Source organism: Centroberyx gerrardi, chromosome 16, assembly GCF_048128805.1.
Source record: "Centroberyx gerrardi isolate f3 chromosome 16, fCenGer3.hap1.cur.20231027, whole genome shotgun sequence".
In the NCBI taxonomy this organism is placed as follows: Eukaryota; Metazoa; Chordata; class Actinopteri; order Beryciformes; family Berycidae; genus Centroberyx; species Centroberyx gerrardi.
In genome coordinates this window covers 18,916,881-18,939,841 of record NC_136012.1, presented here as the reverse complement: position 1 = coordinate 18,939,841, position 22,961 = coordinate 18,916,881, and the positions used below count along the sequence as shown (strand labels likewise).

General features: G+C 41.3%; 2 protein-coding genes across 2 annotated transcripts; one reads left to right on the top strand and one right to left on the bottom strand.

Annotated features, from left to right (window-relative positions):
- The first annotated feature begins 5,310 nt into the window (after window positions 1-5,310).
- zbtb33 (zinc finger and BTB domain containing 33) lies at window positions 5,311-10,668 on the top strand. Its single transcript, XM_071916181.2, has 2 exons — window positions 5,311-5,409; window positions 7,142-10,668. The coding sequence occupies exon 2, from the start codon at window positions 7,144-7,146 to the stop codon at window positions 9,031-9,033; it is 1,890 nt and encodes a 629-aa protein (XP_071772282.2). The 5' UTR covers window positions 5,311-5,409; window positions 7,142-7,143; the 3' UTR covers window positions 9,034-10,668.
- A 1,908-nt stretch (window positions 10,669-12,576) lies between these two features.
- On the bottom strand, window positions 12,577-21,631 carry tmem255a (transmembrane protein 255A). Its single transcript, XM_078289239.1, has 9 exons — window positions 21,571-21,631; window positions 19,525-19,667; window positions 18,762-18,824; window positions 17,146-17,235; window positions 16,230-16,295; window positions 15,929-16,017; window positions 15,017-15,179; window positions 13,600-13,743; window positions 12,577-12,761 (listed from the first exon to the last, which is right to left on the bottom strand). Exons 1-9 carry the CDS (start codon window positions 21,587-21,589, stop codon window positions 12,618-12,620), a joined length of 921 nt encoding a protein of 306 aa, XP_078145365.1. The 5' UTR covers window positions 21,590-21,631; the 3' UTR covers window positions 12,577-12,617.
- Between the last annotated feature and the right edge of the window lie 1,330 nt (window positions 21,632-22,961).

Here is a 22,961-nt window from a genome sequence, read left to right as displayed (position 1 = left end):
TGTTATTTGAGCATTTGTGGCCTTTCTCTTAGCTTGTTCATGTCCGTTCTCCTCTCACATGAACAAGGTGTTTTCAGCCACAGAAATGCCGCTCACTGGATGTTTTTGGTTCATCGCACCATTCTCTGTAAACTTTAGAGACTGTAGTGCTTGAAAATCGCAGGAGGGCAGCTGTTTCTGAGATGCTGAACCACCATGTCTGGCACCAACAATCAGACCATGGTTAAAGTCGCTCACATAACTTAACTAAACCACTTCACCATGCTTTATATATTGAGTTGCAGCCACATGATTCACAGTTTGGAGGAGCAGGCTTAGCGTTAACGAGCAGGTGTACCTAATAAAGTGTAAATCACAGCTGTAGTCGCGGCTTATGTGAATTGTCTGGTTGGTTAGAATGTTGCTTTTGACTAATATGATTGCCCAATTCTATAAACAATGTCATTTTCGAAAAAATGAATGTGGACAAAGCAGAATTATGTTCTGTTTCAGCCTAAACTGACCAGAGGTATCGGGTGCGAGACGAAACCAGTCAGCGCAAAACATGCTGCTGGACAGGCTGACGTGAAGCCCAACATAAGCACAGGTGAGTCATAGTATTAACTGTCATGTAGGTAGTTACCTGTTACATGTATCATGAATGAGCTGAAGGTAGACATGTAGTCGGCATTCGTATATATGCTCCTGTGGTGGCTATAGGACACCAGTTTTAAGGGCGGCCTTTTGCATGACGTTCCATTCATCAGTTGGCACCGATTATGCTCCTGGCACAGCCCTCTACTCTTTGAATTTCTAGACTATACCTATTTCAAGGTTATGGTAGGATCATTTGGTCGCAAATCAGTCTTATTTTTGGGGTTTGTTGGCCTGTTGCAAGCTGTCACTGTGGTCGCTGGGTTCCTCTGAGGGGAGAGGCAGAGCATAAACAGTTTTGAAGTTTGTGGAGTTGGTCTGGGGACTAAACAGTTGTCACAATGAAAAACTGAACAATTGAACAATGAAATTATGCTAACTTTTAATTTGTAGGGGTAACTTATTTTATATCATTCAAATCACCATGTTCCTTATCAAATTCTGTCTGTTTTAAATGTCTGTTTTACAATTTCATGATATTGTCAAGACTGTAGTTCCTTCTCGATTAATTTGAGTTTTCAGCTGCGAGTTTAGGACCATAGCCCATTGTTTCTTTTTTTTTTTTTAAACAGAATTTTATTGGTTTTCAACAGAAACAAGAGTTATACATTTTGCCATCATATCAATAACACACAGATAGAAATGAAAAGAAAAAAAATCAAATAAGAATAATAAAAATAAAATAGTGCCATCCATCCATTCTTAACAGAGAAATCTCCCAGCTGACTGCCCCCCTCCCTCACCTTGACATTACACACAGAAGCTTTCCTCCATATTGTCCTGCATACAGACACATTATTGATTAGTGTAGCCATATATAATAGTCACATCAACTTTAACATTTCCCAATAGTACACAGTGATACAAGAAGTAGAATTAAGTTGAGTTAAAACACTAAAACATAGCAGTATTTAAGCAACGAAATAGAAGAGAAAGACACTTATGAGTCTATTCTGGATGGGTGCCATTGCAAGGAGCACTGGCCCCTCAGCACTAACGGAGTCAATTCCCCAGGTAAGTAGTCAAGCAAAGGAGACCACATTTCAGTAAAGGACCTCTCATTACCTTTCAGAACCGCACCAATTCTTTCGTGAGGAAGGACCCTGAATATCTCCTTGTACCACAATGTTGCAGTAGGTGGCTTATCCTTGGTCCAGTTAATCAAAATACATTTTCTGGCCAATAATAGTAATTTGTCACATAGTTTGAACTGTAAATGGGTTAGAGTCACCTCCTTTGAGGGAAGGCCAAGAATGAAAAGGCCTGGGTCTCTCTTAACCTTTACCCGAAAGATGCCACTCAGTTCCTGAGAAATTGTACCCCAAAATCTTTTAATCAATTTACATTGCCAGAAGTAATGATAATATGTTCCAATCTCTCTTTGACACTTATTACACAGGGGTGAGGCCTGACAGTCCATCTTGTTTAGTATGTAAGGAGTTATATGTAGACAGTGTAGTATTTTATACTGTGTCTCTCTCAGTCTATTACATGTAAAGGTGGACCTAAACACCTTAATGGCCTCCTGCCAATCATCCTCAATATACTCAGTGTCAAGATCTCTCTCCCATTTCTGTGAGATGCTTGTGATATCACCTGGGCTGAGAGAGTATAGCAGTGCATAGAAGGTGGAAATAAAATGGGTGATACCTTTTCGGTCAATAAGGAACCTCTCTACATCATTGTACATGACTGAGGAGGAGGTAAACTCTTAGATCTAACAAAATGGCGGATCTGGAGGAAACCATAAAAGTGTTCTTTAGGGATACTGAATTGTGACTGTAGTTGTTGGAAAGTCATTAGTGCTCCATCATGGTATAAGTCTCCAATCACACGTGCCCCATTGTCATGCCACGAGTCAAAAATATTGGGAGGGAGACCTGGGCGAAAATCCTGGTTCCTTATGAGAGGGGTCAGGAATGAGGCGCAACTTCCCCTATCTAAATGTTTACAGATTTCCTGCCACACTCTGATTGTGTTGTATATAATCGGATTATTCTTGATATCCCTAGGTAACTTCTTCCTATCATCCATGACCAAGCTCCATAACGAGGAAGGCAGAGAGGACCACGAATCTAAAAAGGGCTTGGATTCAAGATGAGCATGTAACCATTCTCATAGGAAGTGAGCATGGCATGCCCAGTTGTAAAAAATTATGTTTGGGAGGGCCAGGCCTCCCCTGTCAGAGGGCAACAGTAGTGTTTTCGTTTTCTGTCTAGGTCTCTTGCCATGCCATATGAATCTAGAGAATGCCCTCTCCATATCAAGAGCAACCTTCTTGGAGATCCATAAGGGTAACATTTGTAGGGGATATAAGAGCCGGGGGAAGACATTCATTTTAATTAAACTAATGCGCCCCATGAAGGATAAGGGGAGATCATGCCATCTGTCTAAATCCTTCTTTATTTTAGTTGCTATTGGAAAGTTAAGCTTCCATAGCTCTGTCAGGTCTGGTGAAACTCTTATCCCAAGGTAGGTGAAGCCTGTTGGGGACCATTTGAAAGGACAGCTGGTAGGTAAAGTTAGACCAGCAGGACTACCTAATGGCATGACCTCCGATTTGCCATAGTTAATTTTGTAGCCTGAGAAGGAACTGAACTCATGAATAACAGAGAGAGTAGCTGGTATTGATATTTCAGGTTTTGTTAAAAACAACAAGATGTCATCCGCATAAAGTGCAATTTTATGAACCGTTCCCCTGACTGTCATATCATGCACATCTTGGTGTTGCCTAATAGCCTCAGCTAGAGGCTCAAGCGCCAGTGCAAAGAGCAGCGGAGATAAAGGGCAACCCTGTCTCGTCCCTCTACGCAATGGGAACGGCGATGATTGTGTGCCATTAGTTATGACACAAGCCTCTGGGGAGTTGTAAAGTGTCCTAACCCATTTAAGAAATCCCCCCCCCTCCCCCAACCCAAACCTCTCCAATACATCAAATAAGTATTCCCATTCTACCCTGTTGAACGCCTTTTCGGCGTCTAAAGATACGGCAAATGCTCTGTGATTATTTTTTTGACTTGAGTATTGTATCATGTTCAGTAATCTTCTCACATTTGTGAGGGAGAACCGGTTTTGTATAAATCCAGTTTGGTCTGGGTTTATGAGAAATGGCAGGAGCTTCTCCAGTCTTGTTGCAAGCAATTTGGAGAGCAATTTACTATCCACTCCAATAAGGCTGATGGGCCTAAATGAGCCACAGATATCAGGTGGTTTATCTTTCTTCAGGATGAGTGTGATGTTTGCTAGGTTAAGCGTTGGGGGAAGGTGTCCATTCTCAAAGGAGTCTAAAAACATGTCAGTGAGTGGTCCAACTACGAGGTGGCTCAATTTCTTGTAAAATTCTGGACAGAAGGGAGGCTATGGCTCCACGGACCTCCTCCTCAGTCACTGGTGCGGTTAATTTTTCCCTTTGTTCCTCTGACAGGGATGGGAGAGGTACCCTATCGAGAAACTCCTTTCTCCTCCCATCAGAGGAATCACATTCAGATGAGTATAGTTGCTGATAAAACTGCCTCATGATCCTATTGATGTCCTTGGTTTTGTAGTGCCTGATCTGATTGTCGTCCAGCAATGACGGTATCATATTTGCCTCCATTCTGCCTCTTGCCAACCTCGCTAAGAGTCGGCCAGGTTTGTTTCCTGACTCATAGAGCCTATGTTTAGCAAAGAAGATAGTTGACTCAGCCTTTTTAGTTAACTGATTTAAGGCTGAGCAGGCTGCCTCCAGTTTTTTAGACAGGGTTCTAGAAGGTGTGCTTTTAAATTGTACCTCCAGCTGTTTTATTGTAGTCTCTAGGCCGAGTTGCTCTTTAATAGCAGCCTTTTTCTGAGCTGTGGTGTATGATATAATACTCCCCCTAAGATAAGCGTTTAGCTGTTTCCCATAGCAAAGATGGGCTGACGCCTGGGGTCTTATTAGGCCCATTGTTTCTAAGTATGGCTGTGGCCTATGTAACCACAACAGCTTGCACAATTGATTGAATTGCAATGGGCCCAGTTTTAACAGGATTTCCGTTGTTGCTCCCACATTTTGCTTTGTACTGGTAGAATTTCTAAATCAGAGGCACTGGTGCTCATTGGAAATCAAATTTACAATAGAACCCTTAATTCATGCACAGCTACTCAGGCCCAAACTCCAAACAGGAGTGTGTAATGTGACATGGGTGCTTTAGTGGTCATTCCTGATGCCCTGGCAATCCCTGAGTGTTGAGGCTCAATTAGTCAGCACCACTATTCCCTCCTGGGTCAAATTTGCAAGTATAGTCCTTACTGAATCCAAGCGACAGCTCTGTTTTAATCTAGCTTGTAATTCTATGTTCCCTTACTTTCATAAGATTTTTTTCAGTTATGTGTACCCAAATACTGTATGTTTAAATTCACATTATGTTGTATCAATTACCGTGCTTTTATTTTGAAGGCGGAATTGCTGAACCGGAAGTTAGCTTGACCCTAAACCTGGCATTAAAAATAAACAAACACAGATTGAAACAACTTAAACAACTGCGTTATTTGATTGAGTTTTATTGTACTCGAACACGACCTGTTGCTTGTTCTAAAAACGGACATATAGGTTAGCTAGTTTCCATTTCGCCCAGACGGAGCTTGTTCCGTCAGTCCGCGGCTAGTGCGGCTCCTATGCGACGGCGACTCCTTGTGGCGGTTCAATGTGGCAATAAGTTAGCAAGACGGGCTGTCTCCTTATTGTCTGTGGCCAGCTAAGTTACAGTCGCTGGTGGCGATCCTGCTTGGTCTGGACAGAAAACATCAAGGTTGCAGGTAAACAATGTCGATTTCATGCGGCTATTTTAAATAGCAAGATGTTGGTCGTATGCATTCACTCGAGTCCTGTGTTTGAAACAAGCATGCTAGCTAACTGCTTGCCAGCTAACGTTAACTCAGAAGGCCGCGCTATCCGCTTTTCAATAAAGAGGAAGAGGGAACAAATCCACTTACGTTAACGTTACCTTTGTTAGCTAACACTAGCATTTGAATATTTGCTTAAACATGTCAATAACCGATTTGATGAAGTAGTTAACCTAACCTGGTAGTTCGCCACGAATATAATGTCATGCGAGTCCAAATGCTCAACTAACTTTGGCCAACTAACGTAAGCTAACGTTAGCTAAGGAACGTTATTGTTTTTGTTTGCTTGATAGCAGCATGCTAAAAAAATGTATTGCAGCTAACATGATAGTCCAAGAGCCCAGTTTCACACATTCGTGCTTATTATAACCCCCAGCGTGTTCAGCGGGCGAAATGCGAGTGGTTCTTATTCATTATGAATCAACAATACAATTATTACCCTCGTTTCCCTGCATTAGAGAAACAGCCTCGTGAGGAAAGCCATTATTGGTAATGGCATTAATTAAACGCAATCAAATTCTACTCTCAAGTTTGCAATGAAAAAGCAGTGTTACAAAATATACAGTCGGGCATGTAGTGGAGGATAAAGCCACATAAACTCGGTTTAACTACCCCTTTATTTGCGGATTAGAGTTGACCCACCTTTCCAGGCCGACATAAATCTTAATCATACGTCATAGTATAGTATCAAACTACACGGTCATGAAGGTAGGATGTTTAAGGGAAAAAAAAATAAATCCGACAATATAAATAGATTTCTTTATATTGGTGGTGGTTCACCTGATGCTGCCCACCAACTGTAGGTCTCGGCTTGCTCATCTTTTTATTTACCATTACATCACTGCACAGTCGTATTGGGGCCTCTCAATAATCTGTCGACGTGTGGTCACGTCATTGTTTTAGTCATGGCAGTTTACTATTTTGGCTGTCCTGTTTTACAGGATTTTTAAAGTAACCACAAACAAGTTTTGCCTGCCTACTAAACTCTCAGGCATCCCAGTTGAAGTGTTTTTTTCTGAGCACCTATGCAGAAATGCTTAATTATAATTTGCAGAAGGAATGTAAATGAGCTGTTGTAGTGTCATTTCCTTGAAGAGGACTTCAATAATGGTTCCACTACTCCTACGTTTTCGATTATGTTTGCAGCTAACATTTGTTTGCATGGATAGGAAACATTGATGAATTTTTCCTTTCTTTTTCACACATACATTCTACGCCTCCCATCTGGGTGTCATCCAGACTTCACTCACTCTAGTCTGTTCCTAATGGCATCAAAAACTTGCAAAACACACTACTAGTCTGAGAAGTTGAATTTATCATTTAAAAGAAGAATTGGCAATTGAATATATCAAACATCCATCATTGCAGAAAAATCAGGAAGAACAGCCTTTGATGGCGCTTTATTGATCCATCAGATGTTATTGTCCCATTTGAGGGTGTTGGTGATGATGGACCATAGGAACTGGAATAGCGGAGGGAAGAGGGGTAACGGCCAAAACTGAGTTTGAGCCAACTCTTAAAGCATGCTTTTGGTTGAAACACCCATCTCTTTACCCCATGCACAATAATGTAATTGCTTATTTTTATTTTTGCTGTTTACTCAGAACAAGTGTGATTCTGTTTGTTTTTTTCTCTCTCGCTACAGGCATGCCGAGTCTAAAGCTGATATCTGCAACTGACACACAGTATTCAGCAGCTGTGCTGAAGTCAATGAACGAGCAACGAAATCATGGATTATTTTGCGATGTCACCATCATTATACAGGACAAGAAATTCAGAGCTCACAAAACCATCCTGTCTGCCTCAAGTACTTACTTCCACCAGCTCTTCTCTGTAGCTGGACAAGTAATTGAGCTAAACTTCATCAGAGCAGAAATCTTTGAGGAGATTCTTAATTACATTTACAGTTCCAAGATTGTCCGTGTTCGCTCTGACATGCTGGAGGAGCTCATAAATGCTGGACAGATACTGGGTGTGAAGTTCATTGCAAACTTGGGGTTACCACTGTCTCAAGTTAAGGGCCTACCTGGTCTGTCCAAAGAGACAGAAAACAAAAATGACACAGCCACAGAGGTGATGCCAATCATCACAGAGTCCTTTTCAATATCTGCAGAGGAATTCAATCAGACACGCAAAACTGCTGATAATGATGAGGACTCAGACAGTGATGTTTTGTTTGTCTCAGAAACAGACGCTCAAACCAGAGCAGCCAGTCAGAAAACCAAGTCTGGTGAGGTAATTGATTTGGATGCTGCTGACTCGGAAAACGTAGCGCCAAAGCAAAATCAAGAAGCAAGTGATGCGGTTGCACAAAAGGAAAAAATAGGCCCAGCCCCTACGAAAGCAGAACACGCAAAGCCGCAAAATGTCAATTGCTCTCCTCAAAGTTTGCCAGACAGCAGCAGCCCTCGGCGAGCCCCGGAAACTACTTCCAATAATCTATCTTCCCCTGCCAAAGTCTCCTCAGGAAGTGCGCCCACAACACCAGCCAGGTCAAGTAGTTTCACTCCTGAGCCCTCTAGCGCCTCACAGTCCTCTGAGAACAGCGATATAATGGGAGTCCACAAGAAGCAGGTCTCTACTAACACTCAGCAGGGGGATTTCAAAATACGGCTCCTAGATGTGTCATCTGGAGGCCCAGAAAACGAAACTGATCTTTCCCAATCAGTTTTAGCTGCGAAAAAGACAATTACACTAGACAAGGCCTCAGAAATTGACTCTATTTCTTCAGGTTGTAAGGTGTATGCCAATATTGGGGAAAACACATACGATATTGTCCCAGTGAAGGAAGACCCAGGAGAGGGAGGCTCTAAAGCCAATAAAGGGAAGAGATCCTTAATGTCCACCCCCTTAAAGCCCTTTGACAAAACCCCCGAGTCACCAAAGGGTGGCCCGAACAAGAAAAAGGCCAAAACGGAGCTTGAGGATCATTATGAGCTTATTATGGATGGGAAGACTTTCTATGTGTGCGTCGTCTGTAAGCGTCCGTATGTGTGTCTGACGAGTCTCCGCCGCCACTTTAACACTCACTCGTGGGAGAAGAAGTACCCCTGTCGCTACTGCGACAAAGTCTTTGCCCTGGCCGAGTACAGAACTAAGCATGAAATCCACCACACAGGAGAAAGGCGGTACCAGTGCTTGATGTGTAATGAAATGTTTCTGAACTACCAGCTGCTCTCCACCCACTGCAAACAGGCCCACAACCAGGATCCCTGTGGGAGAAAAGAGAAGGACGACGCCGAAAACAACCTGTACCGCCTGCTTCCGTGTAAAACCCTGCAGATGAAGTCTTACTCATGGACTACCGACGAAGCGGGGATCCCCGTCATCTCCGAGGACGGCAGCGTGCAGCACATAACCCCCGGTGACGAAGACGTCCACTCTTCCACTCAGAGCAAAATGTTGAACTGGAATGACATCTTTGTGGAGCCTAATGCTCACATGCAGCCCGGCCCCCACGCTCGAGTGGGGACGACCATGAACCCCCCTCCCCAGGGATCCTCAGAATTTGACTTTGTTATACCAGAGACCTACTGAGCAAGATGGCTCACCCACTGCTCCATTATCTGTGCCTTTTTCAGTGGTTTCCCCGTTTTGAATCATGTTTTTTGGGTCCACGTCAACAATACTGTCCTTCTAAAATGCTCACTCCTTTCATCTCACTCATAATGTTACACTGCTTTTGTAATAGTCATGATCTTTTGTATTATTGAAAAATGATAATGACATTAATAAACTTTTTTTTGTAGCAAAGTGGTTTACATGCAGTAAAACGGTAAGAAATTAAATCTAATAAGAAAAAACAACACAAATTCAAAACTGTTAGAGAAGAATGAAATGGGCAAAAAAGATGACAAAATGGGCTTAACCAAGTGATGCAAAGTCTTGTCTGTAAAATATGCATTTTAATGAGCAGCTGATAATATGACTGATTTTGCCAGTCTTGGCTCCTCAGGCTACATTTCCAACGCCTAGGAGCTCGGAGGAAAGTTAAGGCTTGATCCCCTCTGGTCTTTAGTCTCGACTCTGGGACGGCCAGGAGGATCTCGAGCACAACGCAAAATGTTAACGGGGACGTTGAATAATGTTCTGTTTCACATCCTATTTCAGCCGCGGTGGTAAATAGTATGATTTTATTCCAATTATTTACATTTAGACCTTGTTTCCTGAATCAGTTAATGCAGTTTAACAGCAACTCCCTTTGAGGTCCATTTTCTAGAGGGTGAATAGGTTTAACGTTTGTGAGAATGTGAAATCAATTAGTTGATGGATTTATGTTGAACCAGGTGAAATTTTTTCTGGTCAATGTAAATTAATGCGTTTGTGGTTTCAACAGATTTGTGTAAAATGGTGGAAGTAAACTTGGGTTGCTGAAATACCAAATCCATCATCGGCTAATGCAGTCAAGAAGCTCCGTCTGTCTGAGGATCAGATGGATATTTCAGGATTCGCAATGCTTTTCTGGACTGTTATCACACCTGGTTCCCATTTGAGACCATTTATTAAACCTATTTTTCCTTCATTTTATCAAGAGAAGCATAATTATGATCTTAAATATATTTTTTCAGTATGTTATTGTTGGATATCCCACGTTTGGGTATTGTTGCAGGGAAAATATTCAATGGTTATTTAATTTTGAATGTCTTCAAAAGTTTATAGCGTATTTGCAGTCCATTCTAAGCCCTTTTATTTACTCTGATCATGATGACCTGTGCTTTGTTTAGTTGTATTTTGTATTTTCTTATGCTGGCCATATTATTTCTTATTTGAATTCAAGATGATGTCAATGCCAAAATCTGCCTGCTATATACTGCAGGCTAGAGATTGCTTAAAAAGGTAATGATAGGAGTGACGTAAACTGAGAATGAATTCAGTCTGTACAGATAGCACTTAGCGTGGGATCATGCAGCAGAGGAATATTTTGTAATAATTTTACTTTTCCATTCTGCTTTTGTTGTGTCTGAATGTAGTTGTCAGTATGAGTAAGCAAGTAGTGCTAACACGTCCTTCTATATTACTTCCATGTCATTCAATAAAAGCACTGCAGGTTTTGTTTTTAATAAACAAATTAACATTGGTGTGCAATGTATATATTTGTGCTTAAGACCTTTTTTTACTTTCTTTTATTTTTCTTTTTGAAACTTATTTATTAGGTCTTTAGTGCTAGACAAAATGAAATAAAGTCAATAAAAATACGTGGTTCTATCATTATTGACATTTTATGAAATGTCTCTTTTCTGTCAATTAGTAGAGGTTTGTCCTATTTTAAATTTGTCTTTGACAACCAGATAAACCCATGTATCATTTTGTAATAAGTAACACTGATGTACCTTGTGTACAGTCTGGGCTTTAGGGCAGTGGGAATCCTGTAGCAGATCAAAACCCATGATCCCACCAAATGCAAGGTAAATCAGGTATGACCAAATTATATAAAATCCTGTCTGTAAGGCTTCAATAAATGGAAGAGTTAAATTTCACTAGTGCCATGAGTTTGTTAGCATTTTGAGACTGAGCAGTAATATAACATCCTGTTCTAAATCCAAACAAGGGAAAAGCTTTGAGATTTCCCATGGGTCTTTGCTATGAAAAGATGGAACTTCTGTTCTAGAGTTTGACCATAGCAACCCACTAGCCAATTTATCAACAAAAAAAGACATGTTACTTACACAAAACAGTTTTTAATGGCAAGGGAAAAAAACAACACAATAGACACTTCATCAGCCCCTGAGAAAGTGTTCTTCAAATTATAAAAAGCAGTGATTAAAGCTGACGAAGGCTGGCTTCATGGGCATGGACGAAGTCTAGACTGCTACAATTTCTTTTTCACCTCCTTTGTGAAAGATAGTTTTTAGTCCAGGACTACCAATTCCTAATCCCATGTCAGCGAAACCAGCACCGAATGTTTCAAAGGTTGAACCTTACTTTGAGACTTGCTAATGTTTATTCGTGACTAAGATAACACGTTTCAGTTTGTAAATGTAATATTACTTACAGAGGGGGAGACTACTGTATATATTTACCTCCTTTGCAGCATTTAGTGAAGATACAATAAATAGTTAGGGTTAGGAGTGTAATGGTTACGGTGCTTCCTTCACAACTAAATAGAATAGTTTATTCTTCAATAAACACTGATTTGCAAAATCCTCCACACATTCATTCAAGCTACTCTTGAACATCAAGTGAGACAAAGTTGATAAATAGATGCTATGATCTATGTTTCTCTTCCTTATGCTTATTGTGCTAAAAGAGCAACGGTATATCATAATGTTAGAATTATAAGCATGTAATATCTCAATTACATTGCCTGTGATAATGTACAGTGAATCGCACTATTAACCTCTAAAGGAACAACTGCTTGGGCCTAAAACTCTGTACAGATCTGAGTTATCTAGCTGCCCGTCCGTAGATTCAGAAAAGACACAAAAGTAGCCGTCTAACATGGTGTTCATATCACGCGGGGGTCACACCTGTGCAAATCAACCGTCAAACTGATCGTCCTCACAATGCAAACAGTGAGGACCGTCGTCATGTGTACCGCTCGAGGCAGGAAGCATTAAACGCACTAATGTGAGGCGAACATTAAGCAGAAGCTGGAAGAAGATGGTTGAGCGTGTAGACGGAGTCCGGGTGACAGTGTGGCACAGCGCTGGAAGTCCACTTGTATTTAAGGCAGATGTGTAAACAGTCCCGGCGTTGGAGAGGTTGTCTGTCTCTTGATACACACACACACACACACACACACACACACACACACAGTGCAGGGCAGAGTGTGAGCGGTACTGTTGGTTCCCTTGGGTTGGGCTGAACTGAAAGTTAGCATACTTTGGTGGGATGAATGTGTCTTCAGAGCCTTTCCTCCTCGTTCCCGCTCCTGTGATGATTGGCACTCCCAGTTACAGTGACTGTGACTCATGCACCCCCAATTCTACCCCCCCCCCCCCCCCCCCCCCCCCCCCCCCCCCCCCTTGTTTCTTTGTACACATCCCGGCTCTGACTTTGCTGCTCTGGACGACTGGGGGAAAAAAAAAAAACAAGAGGCAGCTTGCATTCAAACCCCTCGTTCGAGATGTAACACCACCTAGTCAAGGTCCAGGAAACCGGTTCTCCGCCAGACCGGCGTGTTAGGGGCTGTAGGGCGGGGGCTTCTCATCCGGGGGGTAGTAAGGAGGGGAGTAGCGTGGAGGGATCATAGTAGGCCACATGTGGCTGGCTCCAGACTGGGACTCATCTGACAGACCTGAAGAGTCAGGGAACATACAGGAGCCCTACAGAAAAAAGGTGAAAAAATAGATTAGAATGGCACATTTGTAGATCTGAATCTCACTGATAAAACAGCAGTCAGTAGGGGTACAGGGTTCAGGAAACTAGGTTCTTCGCACACCTATATCAGGATTCAGGTGCGTAGGAGAGCAATTGGAAGCATACGGAACATGTGAAGAGACTCCTGCACACTGTTTATACTTGCAATTTAAATTTTCGGTTCTGAGACCATCAAACAAATACCGAAAACTGAAATGTTGTAATTCTTCGATAAAATGTTTTAAATTGCAAGTAAAGACAGGAGTAATACAGGGTTTCCACACCCTTTCACTAATGAAATTCCAAAACGTTTCCATGACTTCTCCATGACCGCTTTTCAAATTTCCATGACCAAATTCCATTCCATGACTGAAATGCAAAGTAACCATCAACTGCACTAACACTAACTACACTAACTTTAAGCATTAGTTTGTTTTTCACTTAAAAATCTGTAATAGTATTTTAACTCTGTCACCAAAAAAAAAAAGTCAGCAACCAGCAATATTTTCCTCCAACAGAGAGGTCTAGACTGTTTTGGAAGCAGCCACAGCTTTTTGTGACATCTGACAGTAAAATTTCATGACTTTTCCAAAACTTTTCTCCCTTTTATCATTTTTCATAACTTCTCCAGGCCTGGAAAATACTATTCCAAGACTTTTCCAGGTTTTCCAGGGGTGTGGGAACCCTGATAATAACATCATGGTGGATAATTTAATCTGGACAAGTTTCTTTACATGCAGAAAAAAAAAACATTTACATGAACCATTACGAATTCTGATTCTTGATATGGGTGGAGTGGTTTACCTGCAGGTCGTAGGCAGTGTACGGCGGCAGACAGGGGGCAGTGTTGTAGTAGGAGTTGAGGGAGGTGCTGGGTGCCGGAGGCTCTGACGGGACGGGGGCTGTGATCGCCTCTGGTTCACATGAGTCTGAGGCAGGAGAGGGAGTCTGACAGACAATCAAACCACAGGTGAAGGCCGTTAGTGTTCTTTAGTGTCTGTCTGTCACTGCACATACACACCAAACTATTAAAACAGCAATATCTGAGTCATCTCTACATCATATTATATTGCCAAAAGCATCATTATAGAATTGGATGTTTTCTGACTCATTTTGACCCTTACTGACAGGATAATTCATGCTTCCAAGTTGAGCCCATTCTCCAGTCTCCCTCATGAAAATCCAATGTTTTTTCTGTGGTAACCTGTAGCTAGAGGGGTTTCGTAGATGTCCTACATTTTATGTATATTCTCAAAATTTTGAAATGGGTTTTGTAGAAGATAAGAAACAGGCATTTTATTATCTTTAGGATCGTCCGACTGATTTCTGTGTCTACATGTTGAAGAATAAAGCTTGCTTACTTAGCACTTAAGTTCTTTCAGGTCTTTTCTTTTATTCTCTTGATGTGAAGCGCTTTGTAAACTGTGTGTTTTAAAAAGCCGTTATATAAATAAAGCTTTACTTACTAATCCATTTCATAGGAACTACTTTCAGGCAGAAAACTTCCTCAGCTGAGAGGCTTGAAATGAGGCGGGATGTAAACAGAGGATGTTTGGATGATAGGTCAGAAGTGCCATCTAAGGCGGGACGTCCAATATAAAAAAAAAAGTGTAAGCAAAGATCAGGGTGAGAATTTTGGGTGTAACCTGGCTTAGCACTTGGAGAGTTTTTTTTTTTTTTTTGTTGTAAATTTTCAGACATTCTTTTGATGATACAGCTATGCTGCTATGGTGTTTTGCCAATTTCCAACGGTTCACCTAACGTCATAGACATACCTGCTGTTTATTGCCCTGTTCACCCAATGAGGGCTTTCTGAATGCATGCATTAATTCAAAAATGTTCAAATTGAATGGGATAGGAACTACTATACTTTATGAGGGTTAGGCTATTAGGTTAGGCCTAGCAAAAACTCTGCAGAAGCACATATCTCCTCCATGGATTGCGTTACTACACTTAGTTTGCCACCTCTGACATTTAGTTTCGATAACGTTTAGAGTTGAATGAAAGCGAATGGCGTCTAGAGGAAGAGAAATAAGTCACATGATAACTGTTCCTCTGATAATGGCATGTAAAAATCCACAGGAATTTTTAGAAAGGAGAGAGGACACTCTGGACACACTATGGCTAGAATTATCCTTCAAGATCAACATCAAGGTGCTCAAATGTCATCCCGTGATTGATTTTCTTCTTTGTTGGTAAATATATGACTCTTTTGACTTACCATGTCTTTGAAGCCTCCCAACACCGCAGCAGTGATGATGCCCAGGAAGAGTGCCACGATGTTGAGGATGGTAGCGGACCATAACAGGTGGTACAGGTGCACCACATCCTGGCAGCTCTTCACATCTGTGTATTCATGGTAGCCTCCGATCACCTCGACACGGCTAGCCCAGTGGGTGGGAGAGACAGGCAGACAGTCTACAGTCAAGTCATAATAATATTCACTTACAGAGTGTTTTTTAGTGTTTAGCGATGCACCTACATTACCCACACCAACAGGCACTGAACACTTGTATTCAGGACAGAGTGAAAGACAGGTCTTGATTTACAGACAAATGGATCTATGGCTGTAAAAGCTCTGATGGTTTCAGTCCAAGTGTGAGTGGAGAAACCAGTAACAAGAGCTGCTAGAGAGCTGGGAGACTTGAATGAGGATTGGTGTTTGGTGAGGCACAAACAGAGGAGCAACGACATGCAGGAGAGATGGCATCCAACCACACACTACCATGGTGGGTTATACAACAAACATAATTACTATAGTTCATTCATCATTTATCCAAAAGAAACATATGAGTTGATCATTAATGGTCATTGTGGGGCTAGAAGAAAGGGACCTACTTCCAAATCATGGATGATTTCCTAAACTTTTTCAAAACATCTTTATTCTGAAGTCCCATAAGAGGATGTTCTCTGAAACATAGGTGAAAAGAAAAGAAACATTCTTTTTCTGATACAGTTGACCTCGCAATATTAAAAAAAACAAAAACAAAGATGACACAATGGCACGGATCCAAAATCAACAAACAATCAAAGCAACGCAACAAGGGTAACACTAAAAGTAAGTAGCCATTGTTTGAGGTTTTCAGGAGCAGAGCCGGTGCTTGTGCGGTCGGCCGTGCTGCAGCATACTCACTTCCCACAGTTGTAGAGGTCACAGCAGTAACAGGTGTTGCTCTTCACACGCAGGTTACAGGACATGCGCGATGGTGTCTGGCAGGGAACCTAAAGTTCAAAAAGTATTTTACGGCTTCTTAACAATGTCCCTGTCCTCATTCATGCTTTCACTCAACAGATATCTACAATGGCTACGCTGTCAAGACTTCAGCGTGCCGACACAGAATTCAGGTCCAAGACATACGCTGAGGAGGAATTCAGAAAGGCCATAACACCACATCCATATTTCTGTGAACTGAAAGCGACAATGTGTGTCTTACATCACGCTCAGATGCAGTCTCACTGGAGTGGTAGTCACAGCGGCCGGCATACAGCGGCCTGAGGTCCTGCAGTACAACAACCAACATTATAATATATATGTACATTTCATCATTGGTTTACTTTAGGCAACTAAATGAGAAGAGACAAAAATAAAGAAGAAGAACTCATACCTCTCATTTTGTATACCTGTATACTGAAGGTATACAAAGTGAGACAGAGTAATGTCATTTTGGCACCTCAAATGTGAAACTTGATTTAGTTGCACAAGAGTAAAATGATAAATAAGCAGAGCGGTGACAGGTAATAAAATATTACGTCAACACAAACTGAATGTACAAGCCACCACCAGCCTCACTTATCTATGCAGTCTGTCACTGCAACTTATTGCATTTCAATAGTTTCATTCAATAAAGTCATGTCAATAAAGTGCTATCTTATCTTATCTTATTTTCTCCCTGTGTTTTATAAAACAGCGTGCCATTTTGTAGTGTAGACATGCTCAATAAAAACCAAAAATTGTTTCACAGGAAAATTTCCAACTCACTGGCATCACTTGCAGATGAAGGCCTACTAATGGTGCTGATCTTCGTTTTCACAAAATCATTTTAAGGGTGCATTAGTGGTTATTTATGGCTTTATGTTATTAATGTCATCTTGAATCATCTCTTTCTACCACAATTATGTTTGACTGGGTGGTTAGGGTGTGGCAGCTGCTACTGCCTGCCATATCTAAACAATGATGCCCTTGCAGAAGGGCATACATTTCACGATATGGATAATGCATATACAGTATATTAAGCATTTATAGGGGTGGCTTTTATTAATAAGTTAGTTATGAGCCTGAACATAACAGTCTTATCCATAATTTATTAATTTGCTTAATTAAGTAAATGCTTTACATAGAGTGATACTTACAATGTGCCTTGCAGCGAAAACTCCATCTACAATAGCACAGCAGAAGGCAGCCACCACTCCAAAGCTGATGAAGACGATGGATGCAACTAACTGTGAAAGAAATAAGAGTTGGGAAAAACAGAGGAGCATCAGCTTTTTTTGCTTCATGTGAAAAGAGTCTGCACAGCTAAATTTTATCATGCACTGATTTTTTTTTTTTCTTCCACCCCTAGCTAATCTGGCTTGTTGCAACTATCCTTGAATTAACTTTACTGCACCAACCATATTGTACATTTGCAACAATTGTGCAATTCTAGTGTGTATCGGTGTGCACATGTGCTTTTCTGCAAGCATGAATGCCTCTGAATGAGAGAAGGAGAGAGGGGATTGTGGGTAAACGACAACAATGATAGAGAGATCTGGCTGTCACCTAGCTCCAGTAGTGTTCATGGCTGGCCCGCTGCCAAACTCTTTATAGGCACTGCAACCCTTAATTCCCCCATTCCCCTAACTCCCTTCCTTTCACTCCTCAATGGAAGACAGCATGTATTCAATTACACATCACCCCACCCTGTCTGCAGCCGCCCCAGCTAGCAGGAGGCAGACTCTGCTACTGACACAACACATTCAACAGCTAACGCTAACGGGGGATTTCTATCATAATATCTGATTACAATCGCCAACAAGAGTGAATTCAGCAGCGTATATTTGAAAACAAACTAATTTACAACAACACATCTTTTGAGATTTGACACCCATGTTACAAAGATGCAAACTTCAACCTAAAGATGTTGATAGTTGGTGGAGCTGCTCTTTCTTAATCACCAAGGCTGTTTGAGTTTTGTTAATAGAATTATTGATTGCATCACAGCAATGTTAATTACTATTATTATCAGTAATGATGAATCTAAAATAGGGATTTTAGTTGTTTACATCCATTTACAAGGGAAAAAAACTGTGGAAAATTATTAAACTCACTGAAAAGTTGATTATAAGAAAATCATGTGACTATGCACTAACAAAGAATGTTTTCTGGTCACTAATAGCCCTAGGATACTGTCACTAGTCAAACCATATAGGATCTCAATACATTTTCTGTGTAATAACAAAGGTGTAATAAACTACGGGAAGTGCTGTAGCTCAGTTTGTCATGGCACATGCATGGACTAGTATTTTAGGGTGAACAGGTTTGTGGCGTGGCTTTTGCCCTGCATCCAGACTCTGCTGGCTTATGGGAAAGTGAAGGGTATCGCGCTACAAACTCATTCTTCATTTCAGGAGTGGCAGACCCTGCATGGCACCTCCCGCCCCCGCTCCTCTCATCTGCAGTTCCTTCCCTACATTCCAGTGTGGACATCTGTCCTCCTCCGCTTACACCCGTCTATTTCTGGCTGCATCTCCCCTGAAGCCCAGGATACTTATTCTGATATACAGTCTAAACCTGCTCGACCCTGAACCTGGGCCGGATCTGCCACCGCCACTGTCACATTAACAACATAATCGAGCTGCAGACGGTCTAAAGGTACATTGGGACTTAATGACAGCTTAATGACAGTGTTCAGTGTGACTGTAGAGACCCGGAGACACGCAGCGTTGTAACTGATCTCAAAGCACAGAGGTAATATAAATCCTCTTACCATCTGCCTCTTGTTCTCTATCAAATGAGCGCCGATAATTCCCAGAAAAGAGCCAAAGCCCAGCTGAAATGAGAGGAAATTGTTGTTAGGGTATCCGTCTAATTTGACTTGATTTGATAGAGCGGTGATTGAAAGAGATGGAAAATATATCAAGTATTAAATGCTTCTGTCAAGCTCTTGGAAAAACCTTTCAGTATGTTCAGATTGCCATTGACTCTTCACCATTATCACCAATTAGGAAAATACAGAATAGATTAATTTCATTAATGAGAGTGATGACAACAAAGCTTCTCTCAATCTTTTGTTGCACTTTTCCCAGCCAATTTCCCCCCCTTTGTAATCAACTTATTCTGTAGCTTTGAAATTTTAATTATTTGTACCACTTGTTCTCATAAGCCACCATAAGTTATGTAGCATGAGGTTAAGGCTGAGGGTGGCATCTTTAGAAATGTTCTTCTTCGTACAGTAGCTCCTTTCCTAGTTGCTCTTTTCCTGAGTGCTAAAAGCTGAGGACTTTGAAGAAAACAAATTTATGGACCAAGATACTTACCTCACTCAGCCTCTAATGACAGCAATGCTGAATAATGAATGTGGGGAAAATTCACCCCTCAGAGACCCTTGGTAATTAGGTTCATCAGAGTCCAGGAGCGGGAAGAGCTCACTGGAAACACTCTCTTCACTCACAATTCATTCATTATGGACATTTACAGTGTAATGGCCTGTGTGTGATGCTGCTATGTGCAGGTGTGAACGTCTGACTCACAATGACTCCTGGGTAGTAGCCGCCCACGGTGATGTTCTGCGTCCTGGTCGTCGCCGCCAAGCCGAAGATGAGGATGAGCACAGATACAATGAGCAGCATCACTGTCACCATGATAGATTTCCTCTTCCTCCTCTTAAAGGAACCTAGAACACAATACATGCTGACTGTCATGCTGTAACACTAGTAGTAAAGCTAGGTGAAATTACAATATGAAGTTGCAACTAGCATCTACTACAAGCATATGTGTAGTGGGTAGTCTGTATGTACTGGATGTGTATCTGATCAAAACTCTGGCTAGGACAGATTATGCCACTGATTTTATCATGAAATTGACAGAATTAATATCTGCCTAGAATAGCTGCTCCAATCTATAATGTAGGCTATTTGGCCTTGTCAATTTGTTGTTATCAGTGTTGCAGAGGCTGACACATCCAAGAAAAAATACGCTTTTTGCAACTTCCATTATGGAGCATAAATCAAACCGCAGGGCTGTATTTCTAGAAGCAGGATTACTCACTAAACCAGATATTTCTAAAATGACACTGAAATAACTTCTCAAATGTTGTTCATGATGAAAAATCACTGGTTGGAATGGCAACAGTACATAAATAAAAAACCAATATCCAAGTTTCATTTGACAAATTATTCAAAACATTGAGTTCTTTTATCACAGATACTCTGCAATCCTGCTTCTTGAGATACCCCACAGGTCTGTTTTAATCCAGAGTTTACAACCATTACCAATGATAAGTGATAAGTACCATCTACAGCCTCAAAATGAGTGCAAAAATCATGTTTATCAGTCACATGCTGTATCACAAGTTCAGTCAATCAATACGTGAACGGAAAAAACATCTTCAATCCAATGAAGTGAAGACAAATCAAAGCATAAACAAAGTCACATGTGGGGCAACAGTGTTTCAGCAATGGGCATCATACTGCAATTATAGATTAGATTTTTAATGAATGAAAGGATCGTCACAGCAATGCAGTTCACAACAAGAAGGTTCTCAGATTATTGATTATAGGCTCTCAGTACAGCGGTATAATTCTGTGGGGGGCATCGATGGTGAAAAGTTTGTCAATTTAGAAGGCAATAATCAACTCATGTGCGTGGTTCATATTTCTGTTTTACTTATTAAGGTGTGACAGTGCGGTAAGAGAAAAGCTAATCATCCAAACGACCTGTATGTGCTGTTTAATCAGTTTGTGGAAACATGGAGTTGGCAAGCCACAGAAGTCAGCACTCGGACTAATGATGCTGCAACATGTAGATCAATGAGAAAATGTGCTCGCCCTGTGTAACTCAGTAGGAAAGTGCCTCCTTGTCATCAGATGCTGAGCAGAGAAACCATATGGTTTAAGTCAAATGATGTCATCATGGTCCCTGCATAGTTACTGACATATAGGCTCTGAGATTTATAATGTAAAAAAATTATACAAAGACAAAATGTTCTTTTTTTCTTGTACAACAAAAACGGGTTTTGTCTCTGTATGTTCTTTGTTGGAAAGGGATTTTCTACTCAAAATCATGCATGGTTAGATTTGCTTCTGTATGTAAAACCCTTGCAAAACTTTGGAGGATCTAATGCAGCATAATTTCAGGAGTTATACGTGTAACCAGGGGACTTTCCCACAAGAATGAAAGATTTCATTTTGAGGGCAGCAGCCAAGTATCCAGCCCAAATCAGTACCAGTCATAATCAAGCGTCCAGGCTGCTGCTGCCGCCGGTGGTTACATGCGAAATGTTGCCGCACCTGCAGTGACGCGCAGCGGCCTCGACCAGAAACAGGTCTGGTGATGCAATGAGTGTTTTGTCTGTTTGGAAAAAAAAAAAATCGTTCGCCTTCATCGTCCATTATAAACCATCTGAGGTGTTCAAATTAAACACATTAGAATTATAAAAAATAGCCTTGGCGCGATGGCAAGGCAGAATGAACCATAAAAAGCCTTTCACGTTCAGTAAAATATAATTAGACCGTTTCTCCGTATCCTGTAAAAACAAAGGAGCACATTATTTGATAAAAAGAGAAAGCCTTGCTGACCTTGCGTACACCGACCCATGGTGGTATCAGAGAGAGTAATCGTACTGGCTTGATGGCTCTGTACAGGAGGCATGCTGGAGGATGTTTAGCAGGACGACCCTCCTCCAAAAAAAAACAACAAAAAAAAACAATTACGATTCAAGGTTAAAAACCAAATACTTAACGAGCGGCACGACTACCTGTTTACAGCTATAAGCTAACACGGACGGGGTATTTGGTTGCAGTGGCATTCTCTGACAGCAGACGTCCCGCTGAAGCCGAGTCTGTCCCATTTACATCCGCGGCTGTTGACATGTCTGTCCGTCTCTGTCCTCACGGCGTGTCGGTGGGTCGCTGCTGCTGGCTGTGCGCATGTCACAGACACTGGCATTACTAAAGTAAAAGTAACGAAGTACCGTTTCAGCCGTTACTCGTTTCAAAAGCACTCACTTCATACTCCCCACCGAGCATGGGGAGTACTTTTACGTTAGCAACCGTTAGCTTTTACGTTAGCGGTTGGTCGCATCCTCTCCTCAGTCATACAAGTCAAATGCCTCTGTTGTGAGTCAACAGTAACCAAATAGTTACTCCGTTACTCTGATAATTGATGTACAGCGTCATTGCCATGTTTTATCTCGATAAAAATCAAATTAGTGGGAATACTGACAGCGAGAGAAAGTACATTTTCCGCCTTTTCTCATCTAAATTAGCTTAGTTTGTGCGAGAAGGCGACGACCAGTTATGAGGAAAACGAGTCGAGGACTGATAAAAAATCATGTTGGGATGATTCAACTTCAAACTGACATTTAGAGGGGGTGATAACAAAAGTAACGGCGTGTTTTTGTATTGGGAACTATAATACATTACTTAAAATGAAATAGTAATTCACTACACTGTCGTTACTGGGTGGAAAGAAGTAAGAAAGTTAGTATAATGCGTTACCACCTGAGGATTTATCACTGAAGTTAGAGGGGAAAAGCTGTGACAGTCTGCATTGCATCACATAAGATCAGTTAAATAATCAGCATAACGCAGGATATGTTTGTCTTCTATATTGCCGTTCAGTTTTGTGTTTCTTATACATATAACCATAGTTATCGTACTGATTCTACTGTCAAGCTATAAACCACAAGCTACATTTATGTTAGTGTAAGCATGCAGCCCATATATCGACGAGCTTTGAGCGCCACCCCCTGTCAAAAATATCACACTAGTCACGATTTAGACCATGCATAGTACAGCAATAGTGACTCTATTGCTGCCTTCAAGAGCTGTCAGAAATATCGAATTACGATGTGAGCAGCACACGAACGACCCAACAAAAGTGATAAATACTGCTGGGAAACATTGTAATGATGGGAATAGCCTTATGCAATTTAGGCATAAGGCTATTCCCATCATTACAATGTTTC

What these genes read in the sequence shown, in the direction of transcription:
- zbtb33 (XM_071916181.2), top strand. Translation starts at nt 7,144, where the DNA reads ATGCCGAGTCTAAAGCTGATATCTGCAACTGACACACAGTATTCAGCA.
- tmem255a (XM_078289239.1), bottom strand. An exon ending in TAGAGAACAAGAGGCAGATG is followed by an intron (nt 17,236 to 18,761) that starts GTAAGAGGATTT and finishes TTTCTTTCACAG; the next exon opens with TTAGTTGCATCCATCGTCTT. An exon ending in TGGGAGGCTTCAAAGACATG is followed by an intron (nt 13,744 to 15,016) that starts GTAAGTCAAAAG and finishes ATTGTCTGTCAG; the next exon opens with ACTCCCTCTCCTGCCTCAGA.